This window comes from Akebia trifoliata, chromosome 11 (genome assembly GCF_017979445.1).
Source record: "Akebia trifoliata isolate Shusen 1 chromosome 11, ASM1797944v1, whole genome shotgun sequence".
NCBI classification, from domain to species: Eukaryota; Viridiplantae; Streptophyta; class Magnoliopsida; order Ranunculales; family Lardizabalaceae; genus Akebia; species Akebia trifoliata.
The window spans coordinates 30923193-30938262 of record NC_141385.1 but is presented as its reverse complement, the minus strand read 5'-3'; the positions used below and the strand labels follow the sequence as shown (position 1 = coordinate 30938262).

Below are 15070 nucleotides of genomic sequence, written 5' to 3'. Positions count from 1 at the left end.
AATGATTTTCTTGTGTAAAAAAAATGGCTTGTTCAAAGCACCCCATATACTACGCAAAATCTGTTGTAAATGTATAATGTCCCAGGACTACTTATATGCAAAATTTACCCAACCTTTCAAAATTTTGGTATATGATCTGGATAATTAAAAAGAAAATGAGAAAAAAAAATAAAAACTAATTTTTCTCCACGGCAACTACCCAAAGATGTAGTTGCTACTATTTTTTAACCCTTGTCATGTGCATTTTGGATTCAATGCATAGTAGTACAAGAAACGAGATCTACACGAACACTGTGATACAAAACTGTCAACATGGATACTGGATGAAATTGGTCATTGAGAAGTATTTTAGAGTTCAACAAGCGCATAAATTTTCACTCAAGCAATCCAAACAAGAAGCATAAGCAGCAAATAAACAAACTAATCCAATTGTCACTCCTAAAAATTTCCATTGTAAAAAAGTCAAAAACAAAAACAAACAATTGTGCGCTTATTGATGAGGAACTTCGACCTCTAGAGCCTTAGGCTTTAGGACTCGTCACCTTGTGAGTCTCAATTTAACGCGTAGCAGAAAAACATCACTATATCCCTGGTTTGAATTAGACGTCAGGGGTCAAAGCACTTGTGGGGCAAAAATGGATACCAGATTGGCCATTCTTTGTTAATACTTCGAAGTCTCCAGCAGTAAATTCCTTGTTAGGGCTAGATGAGATGCGTCTTTGTGAGTGTGAATATGCACAATATTCCACTTCGTACACACTTGTGTCCTCTAAGAATGCAGAAACTGCAATCCCAACTCCTTCACCTGCAGAGAGAGAGAGAGATAAACTTGGGGACAAAAAGACGAAGGACCGTATACCATTTAATGATCTCGAGTCTTGGGGTCCATTTTTATGATGAAAATGACATTGGTACTGAAATTAAACAATCTTCATAGAGGATGAATATTACCATGTGTAACTAGTAACAAGTTCTCATAAGGAAATTTATCTGCAAGTGCCCTAATAATGTATTCATATCGAGCTCTTGCATCCATCAGTGATTCCTCCCATGGTGGTAACTGCAATTTCCCACACACAATGTCAATAAATGTACTAACACACACACACACACACACACACACACACACAGATTTATGATAGACTAGAGTTCGCCCGTGCCTCTTTTGGGGTTAAGGGGTAAAAGAGGAAAAATAATAAATTGGAAGGGTATTATTAAAAAAAATTGGGGTTAAAAGGGTAAAAGAGGAAAAATAGAAGTTAAAGGGGTATTATTGAAAAAAGGGAGGGGGGAGGAGAGGAAATACAATAAAGTGGAAGGGTGAAGAGAGAAGGCAATACATTGGGGCCCACACAAAGGGATGGATGGGATGTTTAACTGTAGCAACGATGTGCCTTACTTGTGTTTTATTATATAGATATGTGATTTCCATCCAAATCAAGCAGTGGCACCAGATCATTTATGAAATCTCTCAGTGTGAATGTGCGCAAGTAGACATCTATACATAGAACTTCCTTTTAAAAGAATTGAAGTATAGATATACATACCTCTTGGTACACGCGTTCCACGGATCCATCCACAGTCCCAGCCGGTAGCAGAGCTTCAACTTGTGAGATATTGAAACCCCACTTCCCATCTTTAGGAACCAATTCAAGTCTTATAGCTTCCCTACATAATGCCTCACATAATCCATACTCAATAGAGACCTGTGCAATGGAAAAAAGGTACTACCATTCAAGCATGAACACAAAACGAATCAAAGAAAGGTAGACAAAAGGTGATACACGATCTAATACAATTCATTCCCAAATTTCAAGCTTGGTAGAAACCTAGTGAAGAATTGGTTCTCACTTTCCATGTGACATGTATCATTTCTGCAATTAGAGGTGGGATCATGCATCCAATGACTTAGCATTAACTTGAAAAAAATGAGGGTTTTTTTCCCTCAAGTTGTATTGTTCTTTAGTTTTATCAGGTAAATAAACAAACCTGCTACAAGAGAATCCTATTACCCTAGTTCACAATTTAGAGGGAGAGAGAGAAAGAGCACCAAAAATTCGAAGTTAAATACGAGCTCTAGTATGAAGGCCATGCACTACGACACCTAGAGTTAGGTGTAGCTTGCCCCGGAGTCACCAAGGAGCACCCATGTAAACCCATGCAAAGCTCACATATGAAGCCCTATTAGCCCCATGCCAGAGCATATCTCTTAGCTTAATGGCATTTTTGTAATAGAAGAGTATGACTGACCTCCACTTTTGATGTTTCCTTTTGGAAAACTAGGAAAGACTTGGCGTACTATTTGTAGGAAGGGTGTCTTTGTGCCCAATCCCCAGCTTACACCCACGATGACTTTGAGCTCTCGCCAAAGCTACGTGGCGTCCTGCGTGTACGAGATCACCAGTTGCTTGTAACACACCTTATTTGCTTTTGTAACGTGTTATTCCATGTAATTGCATATTATATCAACAAAGTTGCCTCTGGGCTTTGCCTTGTGTTGCCCCCATTCTCTTGTATTGCTAGCTACGTTTTGTGTTTGTGAACTATTTGACAAGTTTGCTTGTGGGATATCACCCCAAGCGTTACACCACCTCGCTTCAAAAGAACATAGCCGTGACAGTTGGTATTAGAGCTTAGCTCTTCCCCAGTTCAATTTAGTTTACACGAACAATGGCAAGAGGAGAAAAAAGCCCCCCGGACCAACCCGCTACAACTCCACCACCCTCAAGTACCAATAAATGACGTATAGAGCTACTCGAAGCTCAGATGGCCCAGCTATCGGGTCTCGTTGATGGTATTGCTCAACTAGGTGATCGTCAAGATACGTTGGATAATGAATCCGTGACCCTCAGCGCTAGATCGAGGAAGATACCCGAGGATCCCTAACACACGTACAGGAACAGATCACGGAGCTCACTACTAAGGTAAGTCTCCTGGTAAGAGTCATTGGTAACGAACGGAGTACCGGTGGTGAAGCTCCTCCCTTGCGTATGCGAGTCCCCAAGCCACGCACCTTTAGTGGTGTTCTTGATGCGAAAGAGCTCGAAAATTTCCTATTCGATATGGAGCAGTACTTCCGTGCTACTCGCCCGGATTCAAGAGAGGTAAAGGTCACCATGGCCTCCATGTATCTAACAGGTGATGCCAAACTATGGTGGCTTACCAAATACTCCAAGATGAAAATTGACTAATGTTCCATCGATACATGGAATGACCTCAAACGAGAACTGAAAAATCAGTTCCTACCAAAGAATATGAAGTTCATTGCCCACAGAAAATTGAGACAACTCCGCCAAACAGGTACCGTGCACAATTATGTCAAGTAGTTTTCCACCTTGATGTTTGATATTCGTGACATATCTAAGAAAGACAAATTGTTTTCATTCCTAAAAGGGCTTAAGCCTTGGGTTCAAATTGAACTCCAAAGGCAATGTGTGCAAAATCTTATATCTGCTATTGCCACAACCAAAGGGGTACTCTCAACAGTGTGAACACACCCAGGAGTCCTCCAAAAGTACGAATGGAGAACCCAATCCCAGTTCTAGCCAGGGATCCCAACGGAATTCCTCCCATTCGAAGAACATAGGTGCCTCGTCTAACAATCTCCACAACAAGTTTAAATGCATTTTGTTTGGTGGTCCTCATAAGACATTCAAGTGTCCATAGCGAGCCACGCTAAATGCACTATTAGCCTCCCAGAGTGACCCTAGTCACGAAAGTACAAGTGGGCAAGAGGATGAAAAGTCTCCTCACATGGGACCCTTGCATTTGCTGAATGCACTCAAACAGACCACTGAAACTCAGAGCCATCAACGGAATGGTCTCATGTATGTGGACATTGAAATTGGTGGTAAGAACTCTCAGGCAATAGTTGATACAAGAGCTACACATAGCTTCATTTCCCCTGTAGAGGCGAAGCGCCTCAATATTTGACTCGAGAAAGATTCTAGCCGCATGAAAACTGTTAACTCGTAGGCCACTTCTATCCAAGGGTCGGCCAAGGCCGTATCCATCAAGATAAGCACATGGAAGGGTAAGTTTGACTTGCTTGTAGTTCCACTCGATGAATTCAGAGTCATCATTGGGATGGACTTCTTGGGACAAAGCAGGACCGTTCCAATGTTATTCGCCAACACACTAGGCATGCTAGGTGAATGCCCAAACTTCATTCCCGTATCCACAGGCAATAAAGAAGGAAAGATGATATCAGCCTTTCAGTTGAAGAAAGGGTAGAAGAAAAATGAGCAAACTTACCTTGCAACCCTATGAGTTGAACCTGATGATCTGATCAAGACTATAGTTCAACTCCTACTCCGGTTCAACAAGTATTGAGAGAATTTGATGATGTGATGCCGAATGAGCTTCTTAAGGCCTTACCTCCGTATAAGTCGATTGACTATCAGATTGAACTAGTACCTGGTACCACGCCTCTTGCGAAAAGGCCTTACATGATGAGTCCCCCGAAACTAGCTAAGATACGCAAGCAACTTGATGGACTTCTGGAGTCTGGGTTTATCAAACCTTCCAAGACACTTTATGGGGCACCTATTTTGTTCCAGAAAAAACATGATGGGTCATTGCGACTTTGTGTTGATTACCGATCGTTGAACAAGGTCACTGTTAAGAACACGTACCCTATCCCACTAATTGTTGACTTATTTGATCAACTTGGGGCAGTCAAGTACTTTTTGAAGTTGGATTTGAGATCAGGTTACTATCAAGTTCGAGTTGCAGAAGGAGATGAGTCGAAAACTACCTATTCTACCAAGTATGGTGCCTATGAATTCTTAGTCATGCCCTTCAATCTAACTAATGCATCTGCCACATTTTGCACCTTGATGAAAGACCTTTTCAGATAGTACCTCAACAAGTTTGTTGTGATATATCTTGATGATATTGTGGTGTATAGCTCCATTCTCGAAAAGCACGTCCAGTATTTATGCAAGGTGTTCCAAATGCTTCGCGACAATTAGTTGTATGTCAAGTTAAAGAAGTGCTCATTTGCTCAAGAACAGATCATGTTTCTTGGTCATACTGTGGGCAGGGGACAAATTCAGATGAATATGGATAAAGTGCATGCTATTGATGAATGGAAGACCTCCTCAACCATCACAAAACTAAGGTCATTCCTTGGTCTGGTGAACTACTATCGACGTTTCATCCAAGGGTATTCCAAATATGTCGTACCTCTCACAGACCTGTTGAAGAAATATTGTACTTGGTCTTGGTTGGACTAGTACCATGAGGCGTTTGAAGGCGTCAAGTTAACTGTCATGCAAAATCTTATCTTAGCTCTACCCAACATCGCCAAGCTGTTTGAAATTCAGATTGATGCATCTAATTTTGTTATTGGTGGAGTGTTGTTACAAGAGAGACATCCACTTGTTTGTGAAAGTCGTAAGCTTAATGATGCCGAAAGACGTTACACCACCCAAAAGAAAGAATTGTTAGCCGTCATGCATTGCTTGAGAATTTGGAGACATTATCTACTGGGATCACAGGTTCAAGTGAAGACTGATAATGTGGCCATAAGTCATTTTTTGACTCAAAAAAAGTTAATCCCAAAACAGACTCGTTGGCAAGAGTTCCTCGTAGAGTTTGACTTGGCCTTGGAATATAAGTCAGGAAAGATCAATAACAAGGCTGATGCCTTGAGTCGCAAAGCAAAGCTAGCAGCCCTTCAACATCATGTTTCTCAAGTCACCAGTACTTTACAACAGAGAATTCAGAATGGTTTGAACAGTGATCCCCAAGTAAAGGCCATACTCGAAATGGTGAAGAAGGGGAAAACACATCGTTTCTGGCTCCAGGATGGGTTGTTATATACCACCAAGAGCCGCGTATATGTTCCACGAGCAGACAGACTAAGATAAGAACTAATAAGAGAGTGTCATGACACTCCATGGGCTGGCCATTCAGGCTGGAGCCGCACGTTGGCTCTTCTAAAACGAGGATACTGCTGGCCGAATATTCGAGATGATATGTTGGACTATGTAAGGACCTACTTCATTTGCCAGCAAGACAAAATCGAGCGGGACAAACCTATTGGGTTGCTGGAACCTCTTCCAGTTCCTCAAAGACCCTGGGAAAGTGTCTCTATAGACTTTGTCTCAAGTTTGCTAAAAGTTACAGAGTATGGTTCCATCCTAGTGATTGTGGGTCATTTCTCTAAATACACCACGTTTATCCTGGCATCGACACATTGCACAATAGAAGAAGCCATTCACTTATTTCTCAAGCATGTCATCAAGTATTGGGGTGTGCCCAAAAATATTATCAATGATAGAAATTCAAGATTCACGAGGAAGTTTTGAACCGAACTATTCAGATTACTTGGGTCTCAACTTGATTTTTCGACAAATGGACATCCTCAAACAAATGTGCAAACGAAACGATTTAATGATATGTTGAAGGAGTATTTAAGGCATTTTGTCAATGCCAACTAAAAGGATTGAGCAAATCTTCTTGATGTCGTGTAATTCTATTTCAACCTTCAGAAAAACTCTTCCTCCAACAAGAGTCCTTTTGAACTTATTACTAGCCAACAACTTTTAACACCTCACATAGTATTGCAAATTATCAAAAACAATGTTTAAGGGCATATAGGTTTGTTAAGCTTTGGCAAGACAACAATGAAATTGCCAAGTCTTACCTTGAAAAAATGTCCAAACGAATGAAGAAATGGACTGATAAACATCGTCGACTAGATCCTTTCAAAGTTGGTGACTTAGTTCTTCTCAAGACAGATCAGTTGAGAAGGTTCAACCGAATTTAGCGAGCACACAGAGGCCTAATACAACATTATGAAAGCCCAATGCTCATCCTCTCTCGAGTTTGCAAAATTTCCTTCAAGTTGAAGTTACCGCACTGGGTACGCAACATTCATCATGTCTTCCATGCCAGCTGTCTCGAGCTGTTCCATGCAGATCCCGCACGCAGCATTCCAACATGCACACCTTCTCATTCAGCAATTTCACCAGAGCATGTTGTTGACAAGGTCCTCGCAGAGCGTCAAGTAAACAGCAATTCAAGCAAGCAACAGTACATGAAGTACTTCGTCAAGTGGAAGAACATGCCAAAATGTGAAGCTACCTAGGAGAGTGCAGAGAACTTACTACCTTTCAAGCAGAAGATCGAAGAGTGTCTCAGGGATAATGCGACAAGGACGTCTGCAGAATAGGTGGGGGAGACTGTGAAGGTCATACACTACGACACCTAGAGTTAGGTGTAACTCGCCCTGGAGTCACCTAGGAACACCTATGTAAATCCATGTAAGGCTCACATATGAAACCCGTGACAAGGCATATCTCTTAGCTTAGTGGCATTTTTGTAATAAAAAAGTATGACCGGCCTCTACTTTTGATGTTCCATTTTGGAAACCTAGGAAAGACTTAGCGTACTCTTTTTAAGAAGGGTGTCTTTGAGCCCAATCTCCGGCCTACTCCCACGTTAACCTTGAACCCTTGCCCAAGCTACGTGGCGTCTCGCATGTACTAGATCACTAATTACTTGTAATACACCTTAATTGCTTTTGTAACATGTTACTCCGTGTAATTGCATACTATATCAACAAAGTTGCCTCCAGGCTTTACCTCGTATTGCTCTCGTTCTCTTGTATTGCTAACTACGTTTTATGTGTGTGAGCTATTTGAAAAACTTGCTTGCGGGATATCACCCCAAGCTCCACACAACTTTGCTTCGAAAGAACACGGCCGTGACATCTAAGCACCACATTTTGTGTGGCCTGTTAGTTTTGGCCACGCACACGCACGTGCCTTGAGTAACCGTCGATCTCTTATTCTCTCGGGAGTGACTAGAGTTGTGACCCACAACTTGGTAGCTTGTCTCCACATCTTCTTCTAGTTGAGGAACTTCACCAGCAACTACCTAGGAATGTGGCACAGCAACAACCGAAGCTTTGATGGAGAGCATCGATTATAAATAACTCCATTTTGGTCCCCAAGCTCACTCATCCGATTCTCAATCAATACACCATCTAATTGCAGTGAGTAGAGCTTGGAAGTACCAAAAGGAAACAAAGCCAAATAAGGATAGTGTTTATGCATCAATGGCAGGTTAGTTTTTGGGGCATTTCAAATTTCAATTCTTTTTAGGTTTTTATTTCCGCATTTTTGAGAATCGATTTTCAGATTTAACATTTGATATCAGAGCTTGAATAGCCTCTGCCTTGATATTTTTTAATCTCAACCCTTGTATTGCTCTGTTTTGGCCGAAATTTTTTTTTAATGCGTAATGAGGTCGAAAATCATTAGGATATTGGATTTCTAAATTTTTTGTGTTCTTAAACTATAATTTTTGGCATTAAAATGGTGATTTTCAGACTAATTTTGGCTGTTGGGATGCGTCGGATCGAAACCAAGTCGAAACGACCCGGTTGAAGGTTAAAGACAACCAATTGTTTATGTATATTTTTCCGTTTTGTGCAAAAACTTTTAGCGTCATTTCTAGGCAATATATTTGTACTTGAATTTATGGGAATAATTATGCATAATAATATGTTAGTTTTATGATATATATATATATATATATATAGTTCTCTTATTATGTTATTCTTTATGCTTAATATATTGTTTTTTGCATAATATTATGTTTAATTACGTAAATTATTAAGTTTTATTATGAGAATAATTAAATGTACAAGGTTAACATAATATACATTTAATTATAGTTAAACTATGCAATATAGGAATATTCTCATAAAACTTAATTTTTTATTCATAAAAGAAATAATGTCTAAGTGATCCATATAATTTTAGTTAATTAGAGAATAGCCACAGCATCTTTAATTAAATAAAACTATAATTAATTATGATCACATAAAAATTATTTAGACATTAATTGTAATTAATTATACTTAATATAATTAAAAAAATTCTCACAAGAATTTTTATTATATTTATATAATTAATTAGGATAAAATATCAAATTATTCATAACTTACCCACAAGAATTATGAATTAATAATTTGGTAGTTTTATCATAAAGTTTAATCTAAGATAAAATATATATTAAATTTATAATAATTATATACCCTTTATAATTATGAATTAAGTAAACAATTTGATAAATTCTATCATAAAGAATGATTGAATCTGTTTGAATTAAAAATTTAACTTACAGACAATTCTTTTGTCATTAGATTCAATTTTTAAGCATGATTTACATTGGTAAAACATTAAATTTTATTTAGGCCTCAATTTTAACATAAGCATGTAATTTTTAATTTATGTTTCACAAACTGCAAATTTTTCTGATATCCAATGTGATATTCCCAAATTAAAAGGTGATAACTATAAAGTCTGGAAAGAGAAAGTTCTCATTTATTTAGGGTTGAATAGACATAGACTATGCTATTAGGAAAGACGAACCACCAATACTTACTGATACTAGCACTGCAGCGGACGTCACGCTTTATGAATGATGGGAGCGATATAATCGCCTCAGCGTGATGTTCATTAAGACTAAAATTTCTGCTGGTATTCGTGGTTCTGTTGATCACCATGAAAAGGTCTAAGACTTGTTGAAAGCCATTGATAATCAATTCATCACTTTAGACAAGGCACTCACAAGTACTCTAATAATGAAGTTCTCATCCTTAAAGCTCACTAGTGTGAAAGGTATGCGCGAGCACATCATGCAAATGAGGAACATTGTGGCTCAATTGAAGAAACTCGAGGTTGAAATGTCAGAGTCCTTCCTGGTGCATTACATCCTGGACACTCTTCCGCACAAATACGGACCTTTCAAAATCTCATAAAACACACAAAAAGATAAATGGTCAATTAATGAACTCATGGCCATGTGTGTTCAAGAGGAAGGGAGATTGGTGATGGAACTGGAAGAAAATGCAATGTTGGCAATGCGTGGAAATGGCAAATCTCAAGCAAATCAGAAAGGAAAAGGTAAAATACCTCCCCAAGCTGAAATCAAGAAAAATTTCAAGTGTTTCTTTTGTAAAAAGAAGGGACATGTGAAGAAGGAATGCGTCAAATTTCATAAATGACTTGAAGACAAAGGTAATCTAATTTCGTTTGTTTGTTATGAATCTAATATGGTTAATGTAAATAATAACACGTGATGGATTGATTCTAGATCAACAATCCACATTTTGAATTCCTTGTAGGGTTTGCAAAACCTAAGGAAGCCAGTGGGAAGTGAGCAAAGCATCTTATCTGGAAACAACCTCTAGTGATGGTGAGCAATTGGTTTGCAAGCTCAAGAAATCCATATATGGTTTAAAACAAACATCCCGCCAATGGTATTTAAAATTCCATAATGTAATTTCTTCATTTGGTTTTGTAGAAAATATTATGGATCAATGTATATACTAGAAAGTCAGTGGAAGTAAAATTTGTTTTCTTGTTTTATATGTGAGTGACATTTTGCTAGCAACCAATGATAAAGGTTTACAGTATGAGGTGAAACAATTCCTCTCTAAAAACTTTGATATGAAGGATATGGGTGAGGCGTCTTATGTCATTGGCATTAAGATCCATGGAGACAGATTTCGAGGTATCTTAGGTTTGTCGCAAGAAACCTATATCAATAACGTTTTAGAGAAATTTCGGATGAAGGATTGTTCACCAAGTGTTGCTCTCATTGTGAAGGGTGATATGTTCAATTTGAACCAATACTCGAAAAATGACCTTGAGAAGGAACAAATGAAAAATATTTCATATGCTTCTGCTGTCGGAAGCCTAATATATGCTCAGGTCTGCATAAGACCTGACATTGCATTTATTGTGGGAATGTTGAGACGATATTAAAGTAATCCAGGCTTAGATCACTAGAGAGCTGTAAAGAAAGTGATGAGGTACCATCAAGGAACTAAAAACTGCATGCTTATGTATAGACGGACGGACAATCTGGAAGTAATTGGCTACTCAGATTCTGACTTTGTTGGCTATGTTGATTCACGTAAATCAACATCAAGTTACATTTTTATAATGGCCGGTGGAGCTGTATCATGGAGAAGTGTCAAACAAACCTTGACTGCAACTTCCAGTATGGAAGCTGAGTTCGTTTCTTGTTTTAAGACTATTTCGCATGGTGTATGGCTTAAGAGTTCAGATCTGAGCTTAGAATCATGGATTCTATCTCTAGGCCATTGAGGATGTATTGCAACAATTCAGCTATTGTTTTCATAGCTAAGAACAACAAAAGTGGAAGTCAAAGTAAACACATCAACATTAAGTATTTAGCTATAAGGGAATGTGTTAAAGAAAAGAAAGTGGTCATTAAGTACGTTAGCACTTAATTGATGATCGCTGATCCTTTGACTAAAGGCATGCCACCGTTGAAATTCAAGAATCATGTAGTGAATATGGAACTTGGTTCCATTATGTAGTTTTTTTATTGTATGTACAATGTTATTTAATGAAACTCTTATGATTGTGATGTTTTCTCATATTTATGTGCACCATAATTTATTTTAAGAAACCTCATTTGTGTTGGACAAGAATAAATATAGGATTTACTCATTAAGAAATTGTTGCTACATAAAGTATAATATTAAGAAATAAAATACATTGTAATACATGGAAGATAATAGTCATTATTTAGAGGACTTATCGTCATGATTCATGTATTTTGTTATTTAATAGGTGTTATTATTGGATTTAAGATGAGACATTAAGTTAAAAATGTGAGCCAAGTTGGAGAATGTTAGCTTTGGCCACGCACGCACACGTGCCTTGAGCAATCGTCGATCTCCTATTCTCTCAGGAGTGACTAGGGTTGTGGCCCACGACTTGGTAGCTTGTCTCCACGTGTTCTTCTAGTTGAGGAACTTCACCAGCAACTACCTAGGAATTTGGCACAGCAGCAACCGAAGCTTTGATGGAGAGCATCGGTTATAAATAACTCCATTTTGGTCCCCAAGTTCACTCATCCGATTCTCAATCAATACACCATCTAATTACAGTGAGTAGAGCTTGGAAGTACCAAAGAGAGACAAAACCAGAGAAGGAGAGTGTTTGTGCATAAATGGCAGGTTAGTTTTTGGGGCATTTCAGATTTCAATTTTTTTTAGGTTTTTATTTCTGCATTTTTGAGAATCGATTTTCAGATTTAACATGGCCTCCTCATTAAAATGGATCCCAAGTATAGTCAATTACTAATCTCATTAAAACTGATGGATTTTTACCTTTGATAAAAATTGTTTTTATTTAATAATTGTTCTTGCTATGTACTTCTTATATAAAACCAAGATCACATAATTAAAAAAAAACATTTAGAATAAAAATAAGATATGATCTAACCTTGATCTTGGAAGGATCGATTGTTACATTATCCCCAGTCATCTCAAGAGGGTTATCTTCGATGGCGCAAAGAGCAGAAATGACCTCTGAAGCAGTTTGGATGCATCGAAGGAAAGGCGAGACTAAGACTCTGTCGATCCGAACCCCTAGATGGTTCCTTAGTTTTCTTCCAGTACAGAACGCTCTCACTCTTCCAGATTCTGTTAATGGTGTGTCCCACGGTCTTGCAGCCGTTGTTACCCACAGAGGCTCGAAATGGTCGATTCGATCACCATGCCTCATCACAACTACGTGTTGTTGGAATTCGCTTTCATTTTTATGCTCATCTAACACTTTTCGTGACGACGAATCCATTTTTTCCGTTAACTCAAGATCACAACTTACAGAACAGAACAAGAGAGATACAGGCTTTCTTCCTCGCTTCGTTTCGTTTCGTTACGTTGGAGAGAGAAAATGAAAAATAAAACTAATTTGTGGAGATACGCTTTTATCGAAGAAGCTGACGTGACTTTTTAAATTGCTGATTGGGTCAACAGTCTGACCACCGTACTTTAGGTTCTTGAGAGAGAAACATAGTTCGGATTTTTCTTGGTTTCCATTGAAGAACGGATGAGATTTCCTATAAAATCTTAGACAAGTCCCCAATGGGCCCATAAGGATAACAAACCAGCTCGGTCCAAGACTATCTAATTAAAACTAAAGAATGATTGAATGGTTGAGAATAAGTAAAAGTTGTGGTGCCAATAGAAATTCTCTGATTTTTTGTTTTTTCTAGATTTTTATATTGAATGATGCTGAAGTGACCTTAGGCTGGATCCTCATATCGCACTTCTTTACGTAAAAGTGTATGGGAACCATAGATGTTCTTCATCAAGATACAAGTGAAAAAGGATCTATGATTTCTATCCACTTTCACATCAAGAAGTGCAAATGAGATTCTAACTTGAGGTCAGCACGACTCTTCTGTATTTTGGGTTAGGACTTTTTGAGGAGCCTAATTATAATTGTAAATAGCTATTGAATTTATTTGAACGAGTATTACAATGTTTTGTAATGTTGAGATTATAATTTGAGCCAATGAAGATTGAAGAGTGCATCTTAATCTTTAAGTGGAGTGTAATGAGTAAAAGTTGGGGTGCCAATAGCAGCTCTCTTATGATATGAGGAGTATTTGGGTTGAATAAGAAGCAGTCGACATGGCCAATTTATATGCTCAATGGATTTTACCCAGAATTTAATATCTCCCAATGTTTCAAGTCGGCCTCTCAATGGGCTGGGTTTCAGCCTGACCCGGCATGAGCAAGGTTAGGTAGATAATTAGGCCTTTCAGGTTTCTGGTAATGTTAGGCTTGGGATCTAGGCCCATTGGTACACAGCCCAATAACGTGTCTCGTCACTCATGCACATAATATAGGGGTCAGGTTTCAGCAACTCATGGAAAAAACACATGATCCCGATCATGTAGACATAAAATCCAATGTTGGAATTTATGGTATGAGATTTGCAAGGGCTTGAGGGCTTGGACTTAGATTTTTTTTTTTTTGAAAAGTTAGGATTTTGAGGCCCAATTAGAATTAGCCCATTTAAGGCCCAAATCTTGGCTAGCCTGAAACATAGACAGCCCTAGTTTCAACTTTCAAGGCAGATAGATGTACACATCTCTTTGTTTCCAAAGTTACATAGTTTAAAAAAGATCAAATCTTTAATGATTCCATCATACCTGATTGAGTTGCAAAAATTTATTGATAAATATCATACATCTAAATAGATTCTTTAATTAAGAAAAATAAACATTTGAATATCAATATTTTTTGTTGCACAATATGGATGTCTCACATTTTTTTATAGAAAAATTTGTTTTTTGATTTATTTGATTGGATTTGGTATGATACTTATGGAATCATGATAAGTAATGTTTATTCGTGATTTTTATTTTTATTTTTTATGATTGATTAAATTAACATGTTTTAAGTCCAATCCAGTCCATTAACAACCAATAACCCAACGTCAAGAATTAAATGATCTCATGACCCAATCAGGCCCACTAACCCTATCAATGCTTCAACCACCCTTTTGTTGACCTATATATCAAAGATAAACATGAATAATAGTATTTGTATTTAAAAATTTATCATCAAGGGTTGAAACTGGTTTTTTTTTTTTTTTTTTTTTTAAAGACTTTTATCTTGGTTCATGATGAAAAATGCTCAAAATTCAATGGTCAGAAATTGTTAATATGTCTGGTTTTTGGTGTGTGTAGCTCCTCCACATGGCACTTTGAATGTGGGCGAGTGTCATGACCTCAAAATTCTTTGCAATGTGTCAAACTAGATAGGGCAGGGTTGATCCTCTTAGGGCATTAATGGGCCAAACCTGACAAAAATCTAGTCTAGTCTAACCTGAAGAAATTGGGCTTGGATAAGGTAATTAAGCCCAAATCATTTTCCGGCCACACCAGTGCCAAAATCTAGAAAAGTGGCATGCGGGTGCGGGGGAATCAAGAATCACTTTAATACCAGCACTAACGGAGCCTCCAAAGCGCGCGCGCGCTCTCTCTCTCTCTCATCGGCTTGATTTAACTGCAAAGGAAATCCTAATAAGAATTTTCAAAGGGATCGACTAGTTGCACACTACTAACTGTTGGTTGCACACCAAATTTAAAAAATCCTTTATTTTTTATTTTTTATTTTTTATTTTTTATAATTTCTATTTTAACCTACTATTTGCACTCCAATACCTAACCCTTTTAGGGTTTAAGTTTATTTTAACTTGTAGTTTTATATCCATTT

General features: G+C 37.9%; 1 protein-coding gene across 1 annotated transcript; it reads right to left on the bottom strand.

Annotated features, from left to right (window-relative positions):
• Positions 1 to 292: 292 nt before the first annotated feature.
• On the bottom strand, positions 293 to 12744 carry LOC147391263 (uncharacterized). The gene is made up of 4 exons (XM_086458763.1): positions 12282 to 12744; positions 1548 to 1706; positions 952 to 1060; positions 293 to 805 (listed from the first exon to the last, which is right to left on the bottom strand). The coding sequence occupies exons 1-4, from the start codon at positions 12633 to 12635 to the stop codon at positions 600 to 602; spliced, it is 828 nt and encodes a 275-aa protein (XP_086314889.1). The 5' UTR covers positions 12636 to 12744; the 3' UTR covers positions 293 to 599.
• Between the last annotated feature and the right edge of the window lie 2326 nt (positions 12745 to 15070).